Source organism: Rhincodon typus, chromosome 28 (genome assembly GCF_021869965.1).
Source record: "Rhincodon typus isolate 14 chromosome 28, sRhiTyp1.1, whole genome shotgun sequence".
Lineage (NCBI taxonomy): Eukaryota > Metazoa > Chordata > Chondrichthyes > Orectolobiformes > Rhincodontidae > Rhincodon > Rhincodon typus.
The window spans coordinates 37,972,146-37,983,655 of NC_063359.1; the positions used below are offsets into that span (position 1 = coordinate 37,972,146).

Consider the following 11,510-nt stretch of genomic DNA (forward strand, 5'->3'; position numbering starts at 1 on the left):
GAGATACCACTTTCTTTGCTGAAGAAGGGTCCTGACCTGAAACGTCAGCTTTCCTGTTCCTCTGATACTGCCTGGCCTGCTGTGTTCCTCCAGCTCCACACTTTTTTTGTTATCTTTTACCCTGCACTGTTGTGGAGGTTTTCTTTTCAGAAATGGAAGAGATCAGATGGCAAGCTTGTTCATCGCAAGCTTTCCTTCAATTCATCTGGTTTCTAGCAGATGAAACCAGAATCTCTCCAAGCCAGTCACAATTTTTTTTAAATGTCTCAACTGTAGCCAAAGCAATTAACTATCACCAAATATATGATTGCAAGAAAGCTGTTCTTAAAAGATTCTCCAGTGTGAACTTTAAGTTGCCTCTTTAAAAGAAATGACTCCAGGATTATCCACAAAACTTTAAATGTATTTTTCCACACATCCTTTAAAACCCAAGTCCTCAAAATTATTTAATATGAAACATCTTTGCAGTTAGTCTGGGAGCGTTTAAGTGAAGTTCTGAGCATCAAGTTGTTTCTTCACTCATTCTGAGCTGCAGTAATGCAACTAAAATTAATTGCACCTCATTTTTTAAGTTAAACATGGTAGGCATAAGCCAATTTTTGCTAAATAAGGGTAAGTAGACAATGAAATGACCTTGTGTAGATAGAGTACGAGACCTTGTTGGAAAGCCAACCTAATTTTCTGATTTTAGTTTGAAAAATTGGATATTTTATATTGTTTACAACCAGCGTGGAGAATTATTTCAAATGCCCTTATCTCTAAGATTTGAAACGGAATATCTACAATGCTCTTTATTTAAGAAGGGACATTATATTTAGAGTTAAGGATCCATATTAAGCATGGAAAGAGCAGGTTCCTTCCAGTGACCAGGATAGAAGTCAAATTAAATTTACACCACAGGATTCAGACTGACACTTTAGATTCTTAACCCAGAGTCTGTCCACAATGTTCCATCTAGCTCAATGCTTTCCCAAGAAATCCATTAGGGAGTTTGAAATTTGTTTTCCCAAAGAGTGGAGAGCGTGTGGAACCTGTTACTCAAATGGTGTTTTCTGTATCGTGTATCCTGTGTAATCAAAACTCATCCTAATAATCTTCTTCAAATTTTATTGCCGAAATTATGTTGCTGCTTATAAAATGACCTAATGTTCCTAACTGCAGCATTGATATTCACCTTGGCTTAACACTTCCATGACCTGCTCTGAAACCTTGTGTAAGCCTTGCAACTCGCTATATCCCTCAAATTCTGGCCACTTACACAGCTCCCAATTCATATTGCTCCACTACTGATGGCCCTTCAGTTGCCTAGGCTTTAATTGTGATTCCCCCTAGTAATCTTCTCTGGCTTGCAGTCTCTCCTCCTTTACAATACTTGTTAAAATCTACTAATTTGATCATGCTTTTGGCCATCCATTCTAATGTTCCCCCTTGCATGGCTTTACATAAATTTTGTTTGCTGCCACTCCTTTAATTAAGATAATTTGCTGTGTTAAATGTACTAAATAGAAGCAAGTTACTTTGGTTCGCCTGAAGAAAATCATCCACTTACACAGCGTGAGATATTTGACAGATCATTGTGTTCAGTTTTCAAAATGATGTACTTCCCTTTTATGAATGTGAAATGTTAAACAGAACTTCTAAAGTTCATGCCTGAACTAGTCTTGCCATCTGTACTTAGATTATAAATGAAGCTGAGCCTCTCTCACTTCCTCCCTTGAAGGTGTATTCCCAATCTTCGCTATACTTTGAAAAGGCTTAAAATGGAGGTTATGAGCTTACAAAAGAAATTGGAGAGTCTTCCACTAGACTGACGAGTGGTGAGAGGGCTTTGATCAGAACAGGCCTCGGACACTGAAAGCCTTGGCTGGAGGAGGTATTCAGTGGTATTTGTGGAACAAAACCTGCCAATTTTTTAAAAAATTGGCTTGATGAATAGAAGGGGAAAATTCCAGTTTGCTTGATCTTAAAACCATACTTCTTGAAAATGTGATGCAAGAACTAAGGTGCAAACTTGTCTTTTTTTTTTGTTACAGGGAGGAAGTTCAGGAGAATTGTGTTCGTTGGAAGAAGAAATTCAGTTTCATTTGCAAGATGAGTGCAAATCCAGCAACTGGTGTACTGGATCCTTGTATCTGCAGAGTATCTGTACGTAAGGTGAGTATCTCTGAGCTAAAGACTTCTATCTTATTCCACAATGCAAAACACATGTAAGAGACTTTGTTTTACTGAGTTTGGTGTGTATTTTGTGAAATGACATCACCACCATATATTGCACCACCACCATATATTGCACAGTGTTCAACACTAGTGAACTTCATGTGAAGGAGATGCTTTGTAGAAATAGTTTTCTTTACCTGAACAGATTCATTTTCTTTTTGGATGTTTAATCTATCCAGATGTAACTTTTTTATTCCCAAACTTTATATGAGAACTTTGGACATCCTGTGTATTCATAGAGGATCTTAAAATATGGGCAGTTTCTTGTTGTGCATTGTAATCACTAAGAACTAGACTTCATCGTGGTCCAAATTTTACTCTAATGATAGGTTAAAACTATGGTAAGGGCATTTTAAGTATTTTTTTGATTTGATTGAATAATAAGTGAGTGCCACTGTTCAGTCTCTTTGGCCTGGGGTGGGAGAGGTTTGGGATGGTGCAGAAGAGAGAAAATTGCAATTGTGGAGTCTCATTCCCTCAATTATTGCTGAAGATTTTAATTTTTATATTAAAATGAAAGTAATTTTTGTTTCCCTTTTTTGTCTCATCCCATCTGGATATCCCAACCTTAATTTGGCTTGCAATGCAATTGTTTCCTGTTCTTCACCTTTCTAATTTGTAACCTATCAGTGACGATTCTTTAATCTGGTTGAAGAATCTCCTGGACCATACCTGCTCAGATTCCACATTTACCCTGAGAGGACATAGCACTTGAAATACAGGATCAATAGAAATTCCTACAGACAAGCCGGAGTAGTATCTCTGGGCAACTGTATGTGAGGTGAATGACCGGGTTTACAAATGGCCCAGATAGTTATCTCAGAAAAGCAATTAAAAGCAGAAATTGCTGGAGAAACTCGGCAAGTCTGCCAGCATCTGTGGAGAGAAAGCAGAGTTAAAATTTCAATTTCAAAGACCCTACTTCAGAACTGAGCTCAAAAGTGGTGTTTTAAGTGTCTGAAATGGATTGATGGTCCCTGACATCTAAGGCTTCTGTTTTAAATGGCTGATCCAACCTGTTATTTTTCGTTAGCTGTTTTCTCAATACACAACTATTGTTTCTCTCCATCTCCCCTAATTTATTTCCCTATTTGCAATTTGTGGTGAATTTTGCAGTTAAAAAAAGTGAAGAAAAGAATATTACGGTATTGTTTTTTTGTAAGTGAAAAGACCTGTGCATCACATTCCACTTATTGCAACATTGTGATCAGAGGCAAGTATTACATATGGCTTTGTCAAGTTTTTGACTGTATTTTTGTATTCCTTTTAAACACTTGGTGCTCAGAATTACCCTTCTGTTCATCATGGTTCATACATCTTATTTTGATGAAAGAATCAGTTAACGTTTAATAGTTACACCAGTCCTTTTTCCAATCAAAACTTTTCATCTAGTAACATTGAAATATTTTGCAAATTTATATTTTCCTGTTTGAAGTATTACACCTGCAACCAAATCTTAACAAGGAGGGTACTCCTGGAGGTCCTTAAAATACCTGGCAGGGCAAATAGTAAATTTTATTGTCCCTTCTAAGTCTCTCAAAATGCTCAGAACAGAGTTTTTGTAACTTTTTGCTCCTTCCTGTTTTATTGCAGGAACTGAAAGGTGGAAAGACGTTTTCTAAGGTAGGATCACATATCTTTATACAGACATTAACGTGTGAACCATAGACTGAGGGCACGAGTTATGGGGTTCACAGTCAGGTTGTCGATATTTTGAGTTAGATGAGGCATTTGCTGAGAAGTCACTTTACAGAGGGAATTGATCCGGCGAGCCAACTTCCACCCATTTGAGGTAGATGGTAGCATAGTGGTAATATTGCTGGTCTAGTTATCGAGAGGCCCGGGTTAATGCTACAGGAACATGGGTTCAAATCCCACCACAGTAACTGGTGGACTAGTTGGCAATGATGATGACGACTGTACAACTATGACTGATCATTGCAAAACCCATCTGATTCACTCATGTCCTTTTTAAGATACACAATTGGCTATTCTTTTTTTTAACCTGGTCTGGCCTACATTTGACTCCAGATCCAATTCAACATCAACACACTATTGTCTCTCAACTGCCCTCTGAAATGGCCAAGTAAGCCCCCTAGTTCAAGGGCTGTTAGGGATGGGCAACTAATGTCAGTCTTGCCAGTGATACCCACATCCAGTGGAAGAATGAAAGAATAAACCATAATTTCAGCCCAAATGTTTCCTGACTGGAGAATTTAACTCTACCCAAACTGGAGCAGAACCCTTGATTCAGGTGGCAAAATCCTTGCTTCTGCTGGGTGTTAGTGGCTTTAGGACCTCCCCATCCAGAACTCGATAATCTCACGTGATGTTACAATGCAGCAATAAGTAAACACCTGGACTTGCTGCCCTTTGGGTTATGTTAAAAACAAGTTTTCCCTGCATTTCCATTGTTTCTGGTGGGTATGAAATATGCCAGAAAATAGCTGGGAGTTCTCTGGTTACTCTGGCCAGTGTTCCTTAGTTAACCAACACTGCTTCAAAAAAGATAACTTGGGTAATTTGTCCCATACTGTTTATAGGCTATAACTACAGAGTTTTTGTGCCCATACATTCAAAGTAGTAATATGTGAAGTGCTGAGAGAGATTTATTCAGAAATATGATGACCATCTATAATAAATGCTTCTCTGTTTCCTTGCCATAATGATGTAAAGGGTGTGATTAAGAAACAGTGTATTGGGAAAATTGCACATGTGCCAGGAATTAGAGCTCATAGCCCTTTGTTCCTTTTAGCACTACCTACAGCAAAGCATGATGTATCTGCATGCTTTTTTTTTGTAAAGGGCTATATTAGTGACCTAATAAAATAACACTTTTTCCAGTGATTATTGAACGTTATCCATTGTCCCTGAAAGGAAAAATTGCATGGTTCCCTGATCAATGCAGTTTTCAACAGTGACACAATTTTTCCAAAAGTCAACTGTTTGTCGGCAGTTGCAGTTGCCATGGTGAAGCTGCAAGATAGCAGTCAATGTGAATACGCATTTTACTTTCAGTATGACCTCCAAATGGTTATTGGAATTGCACCAAATTTGTCATTAGACTATTTTTAAGGTTTGTGCTGTTCATATAGTGAATACTCACCCATAGACAAATTGTTTCCAAGGCCTGATATGTTTCTCAATATTTGAAAAGTAATGATTAGACTGAGCAATGTGTTAACTGGTCAGTGGAATAACACCGGCTGTGTTAATTGTGTGTTGTGCTGCCCCTGAAGGAGAGGAGGGTTTTTTGTACACGTTATATTGTTTCCATGCTGAGCAAGCATTTTTCTCACCATTGCTCTGGTATTTTAAGAGGTTCTATAATTTGAGGTTCTTTGCAGTCTGACTGTATCTTCATTAACGTAAGATTTCATGGACCTGCTTGTTGGTTTTTCCCCTCCTCACATGTTGCCTTCCCTTAGTCTTTTTTTAAATAGCTGTTTTTAACAAAGAAACATACTAAATCCTGTTAGGTGCTGTTCCTCTTCCTGTTTGACTTTCAGGGTCGACTAGTCTGAAACACTGACTACTTCAACTGCTCGGATTCAATGTGTTTTGCTTCTCTCAAGACTGGCAATGAGAAATGTGTTGTATCTGATGTCTTGGCTCAAAAGTTGGATTGAGACATCTCTTGCATATATAAATTTATGGTAAAGTGAACCATTTGTCAACATTTTATTTCCATGAGCACCTAAGGATTCAGATAAAGAGCCAGATCTTGAACAATGCTTAAGTAACATTTTGAGTACTAGTTTACACCTGATCAAAAGTTTAGTTTCACAGGTGTCTCACTCGGGTATCAAAAGGGATTATTTTAGAGAAATATAACATTGTTCTGTTTTACCAGTTTACGTTAATTCAGAATAGTTCTGGATTTTATTACATTGAATGTATTAAGCAGCAGAAAATCTAATCTGTTTCCACCAGCCTAAAATCATTTTAACACCTTTCCGTTCTACTTCCCCCTCCATTCCCAACTGACTTGATCCTTTCCTTGCTCTCCATGATCAAGTATTTATAATCTATGCTATTTTTGTTTATCAGCTAAGACTTGTCCTCCAATACTTCCTAGTTAGCCAATAGCAAGCACAGTTCGAAGCATTTTCAATGTCTTTGCATCCCACTTTGGGAATAAGATCACTTGACATCTCCATTGTGAACAAATAAAGCCTACCTTGTTGTCCAGTTCCATGCTCTTGGCATATTTTTGCATTCAACTCTCAAAATAATCTGACACCAAAAGTTGCAAGGTTTTCTCCCAGTATTTGTATGCCAGCTTTGAACAGTTACAAGAGTTAGATATAAAGCACGGAATCAGACTCTTCAGAACAACTCATTCATGCTGAACAGGTATCCTATATAAATCTAGTCCTATTTGTCAGCATTTGGCCCATATTCCTCTAAACCTTTCCTATTCATATGCCCATTTTAAATGTTGTACCAACCACCACCACTTCCTCTGGCAGCTTGTTCCATACGTGTACCACTGTCTGTGTGGAAAATGTTGCCCCTTGGATCCCTTTTAAATCTTTCTCCTCTCTCCTAAAACCTGTACTGTTTAGTTCTGCACTCCCGACCCTGGGCAAAAGACCTCAGCTATTCACCCTATCCCTGCCCCTCGTGATTTTATAAACTTCTATAAGGTCACCCCTCAGCCTCTGACATTCCAGGGAAAATAGCCCCAGCCTATTCAGCCTCTCCCTGTAGCTCAAACCCTCCAACCCTGGCAACATATTTGTAAATCTTTTCTGAACCGTTTCAAGTTTCACTTGTTGAATCTTTTTCCACTGGATTGTGCATGTTTCTTTTTAAATGACTATAGAGGCTGCCACCTCTTTCTATGGTAAGATGGAAATAATTGGGCAGCCTGTGGATAATGTGGCTTCTACTTTAAATGTCAAGAACCCACTTGACTTTGAGACCTTTGCCAATATCTGGACATTGATCAAAGTATTGAGCCAACTCTGAGGCATGCAGAACTGATGCTTGTCATTCTTATGCATGTGATGCTTTTGTGTTTCTGTCTAGCCCTAATTACGAGAAGGGAATCTGTTACAAGGAGTGAAAATTTGATGTAGTCTGTTATGCAGTTGATAGATCAATTCTTGTAAATGGCAAGAAAAATGCTAACATCTTGTACTTGTTTGAGAAAATTTGCAAAAGCTTAAATTATCCTTTACATTGTGAGTTAGATGAAGTTTGATTTTTCTAAAACTGTATTTACAGCTCTCCTAGGATAGGCTCAGAAGAGACTAGAACAATGAGTCTCTTGTTTCATTCTGAAATGACCTCCTCCTAAACAGTGTTGCATAGTCTAAATTTGTCAATTTAATCAGCATCGTTAAGAGTATGCAATTAAACTCCTTCGGTGGCAAACACCTGCTAGTATATCTGGGATAACCCATTAACTGGCACGTCTTGCCTTAGGACATTTTACAGATGGTGAGTCTTTTAATAGTAATGAGAACAGAATCTCCTCTGTGGATACTCTTTCTATTACTTAGGGTAATATGGCAGCAGCATATGCAATGCAGACCAAGTAGTTGCTTGTTGTGTACCACAGCAATAAAGAGCTAGAATGGGAAATCTTTTTGACTTGCTGTATTACTGGTCAAATAACTATTGAGGAACCTGTTTATATAGAGAAATTTATTTTTGGTGACTTTTGAACATAAAGGCCTCTGAATCGCGTACAATTGTAAACATATATTTCTTTTAGAAAGAAAAGATTATCAATTTCCAAATTTTTGCTGTTAATATTCCCATAACTAGAGTTTTACTGTAATACCCTTCACACTGAACAGTAGGGTAGCAGTGGGAAGGGGCTTAGTAAATTTCTAACAATCCGGACTACTTGTGTGGAAAAAATGTTTGATAAACAATTCTTTTTGCAAATTTATATATTTTATATATCTGGAATAACATTAGGAGGGAGAGCAGCAGTGAGCTGTGTATCTGGTGGCCTTCTATTCCACTTTATCTTGCTGCAAATATCCATAATGTGACTTTAGTTTGTGGGGGTGAGAGAGTGAAGAATGAACAGATGATTGGCAGCTCGATTTTAAAAACAAAAAATTGTTAGTCAAAATGACTTGCTTTGACCCACCTATTTGCCTGTGTTGCTCCGCACTGTGCAGGTCAATTTAATAAGTGTTTATGGATATGTGAAAAGTAATTTCCATCTTTAAAAGACTGACACACCCTGACTGCATACAAAACCAAAGTCTGAACTTTGTGAATGCACAACTGTTCTTTCCTACTGGAAAATCTAGCTGATTTACTTTAGTGCAAGACACCAGCCAAGCAGAACCGGTCACTGCATTGATTGGCTAAGGCTGTGGGAGGCCACCTTTTTCAGTGACCTTTCTTTTGACATTTTATTCAGGGTTTTTCAAAATATCTTATGAAAACTCACGTTTATATTTTAAAATATTTTGGTATCTCTTCAGTATTTATTCATGTGTGCTATTCAAATCCACTTGATTGAATTTAATGCAGTACTGCTTTTTTTTGGACTTTTGTTAGTTGTTGGAACAGTTTCATAGCCATAATAATCACATTTCACTTTTTTATGCATGCAAACAGTATAATAAATCTTTCATTTGGATACAGATGAAGCTGTGGCAGGAATATGCAGCAGGGCAAATTGTGCTGATGGAGTAGATGTGTCTGAGTGTCTCTAACTATTTATCTTGCCAAAAATAAGTAACAACCTGCATTTGCAAAGTGCTTGATCATAGTAAAGCATTACCAGGATGTTCCTCAGTGTTATCAAACAAAATTAGACAAAGCCACATGAGGCATCCGTGCAGATGACCAAATCACAGGCAAATTTTAAGGAATGCCTTGAAGGAAGTAGAGAGATGGTGAAGCATAGGGAGGGAATTCCAGAGTCTAAGACAAAGGGAATTGAAGGCTTAGGGATTAGTAGTTAAAAGTGGGAATGGTCGAGTCCTAAATTAGCACGTAAAAACATTTGGAGTTTGGAGGGTTGAAGGAGGTTACAAAGCTAGGGAGAAAGGGATCGGGTCATGGCAGGAATCTGAAAAGAAGAATGAAAACTTTTAAAAACGTTGCTTGGCTCCTGCCCTTGTAGATGACTGAGCACCGGTGACAGATAGGCAGAACTTGAGCAAGATAAGACAAAGCTTGGACGAGCACATATTTATGGGAGGGTAGGACGAGAAGCCAGCCGCACGTGTTGCACTAGTTAAATCTAGAGGTAACAAACATGAATATTTCAGTTCATCTGTTGAAACTGAAAATAGATAGTCTTAGAGGTTGCATAAAGCTTGGATCAAAAGCTTATCTTTAGGTCAAGTACGACACTAAGATTGCAAACAGTCTGGTATGGTCTCATTGTTGCCAGAGATGGGGATAGAATCGATAATTGGGAATGGAGTCTGGAGGGGATTTTTAAATCAGTAGTTTCAATCACCCCAATATTTGCCTGGAGGAAGTTTCTTCATAGATAAGTAGTTTAGTAACTTGGCAACAATGGAGGTGCTGTGTGTTGCCAGTGTACATGTGGACATCCACATATGAGTGGATGTGGATGAGAACTAGAAGGTGGTCAGAGATGGGCCCCTGGGGCACACCAGAGGTATTGATATTGGAACAGGAAGAGAAGCCTTTGCAAATGACTTTCTGGCTGTACCAAAGAAAGACTGGACCGGGAATGAAGTAGGCAACCTTTCTTGAAATTTGAATTTTTGCTTTTGTTTTCTCCACCACCATTGCTAACACACACAAACTACTAACCAGCTTACATTTTCTGACCTCAACCTAGCGGAGTTTTTGCAGACAGGTTGAAAAGGATGAGGAAGAATGGTTTACATTTGACAGTCATTTAGGATATCACTTCTGAATTTGAGAGCCATTCTGGTTTTCTGGCAGGGACTGAAACCTGAATGGACACATTCAAATTGCCCTGAAGCAATGGTTGAATTCAGTAAGCGCCAACACTCTGGAGGACTGGATGTCAGCCATGAAGTGTGACAGTGTAGACAGTGTAAGAATTGAGGTGCTGGTGTGAGAGAGCTGACTAATCAGTGTACACTTGACAACTGACATGTTCCATTTGTATGCTGACAGTATCCAGTTGGAATCGTGGGTTTATCATTAAACTTGCACTGTCTCCCACTTTCAACAAATTTGAGTTTGCAATTGCCATGATCTCCACTTTCGCGTTTGTGTTTGAACTGATTGTCTGCGGTTTTTGAAAGTTGAATGTCTTTCCTTAGATTTGATAGTTCCAAACTGTTTATGGTTCAGTTCGGGGAACTTGCAGCTTAGTGTGGTTGTTTTTCTGGGAAAACTTTAGACTGCAGCTTTAAAATCTGCAGTTTTATATTTCACCAAAGTGTAACTGTGTTGTTTAGTTTACAAGTTTTAACTGCTGGAAGTGATTAGAGATCATCTTTCTCTATCATGCTTAACCGGTCCCTGAAAATTTAGTTTACATTATGGGTTTATAGCCACTGCCACGTAAGCATTGTTTCAGTGTACTGTCTGGGAAAGTCATGCATGATTATGCAGCTGTCTGTCCAGTGTGATTTCCTTGGTGATGCAGTTTCCTTTTTTATTCGAAGAGGCCTGGGGAGGCGATTGTAAAGTTCTGTTTCAGTCGTTTCTTTTAAATTGTATTAGCTGTCCAATAATAACTATATAAATTTGTTTACAGATGTGAATTTCAATATAAGGAGAGCATGTATGTGGCTTTCTCTAGAGTTATTTATTTTTGAAAAATTTTAAAGCTATGTAATGCAGATCCAATGGGATATTTTAGATTTAGAACATCTTAACGAGCTAATGTATAAATATGAGGATATGTGAAATGAATGTCATCGGACTTTGCTCTTTTCTCCCCACAGCCACTAGCCAGAACTTTTGTGGAAATTTTCTTGGTTTTATTTTAAATTTTAATTAAAAAAATTTTTTTTACACCAACAACCAGCTTGGATTTGCTGACCTCAATCTAGCGGAGTTTGCTGGTTCAGGCTCTACTGCACGCTGCTGTTTATTGGAGGGTTATGACACAAAGAATACACGACAGGACAACTCTATCCTTAAGGTAACATTGGGGACAATAGAAGGAGGGGATACTGAGGTGTAAAATGTCACTTTTAAAAATAGTGAAGCTAAACTAAGCATTAAGGCTTCTTTGCGTGGACAGTTAAAATCTCATGGGTTATTCAAAAAAGAACAAGTGAATTCTTCTGAGATAACAAGGTGTAGAGCTGGATGAACACAGCGGGCCAAGCAGCATCAGAGGAGCAGGAAAGCTG

At 38.3% G+C, this 11,510-nt stretch overlaps 1 protein-coding gene across 2 annotated transcripts in view; it reads left to right on the forward strand.

The window, feature by feature from the left end:
* LOC109931556 (protein FAM102A) overlaps nucleotides 1-11,510 on the forward strand; it is a 100,064-nt gene that overhangs the window by 63,041 nt on the left and 25,513 nt on the right. For both annotated transcript variants that reach the window (XM_048613550.1, XM_048613551.1), the window contains exons 2-4: nucleotides 2,034-2,154; nucleotides 3,811-3,840; nucleotides 11,180-11,296. In XM_048613550.1, the coding sequence (XP_048469507.1) occupies nucleotides 2,034-2,154; nucleotides 3,811-3,840; nucleotides 11,180-11,296 (268 nt within the window). The remainder of the gene's footprint in view (nucleotides 1-2,033; nucleotides 2,155-3,810; nucleotides 3,841-11,179; nucleotides 11,297-11,510) is intronic.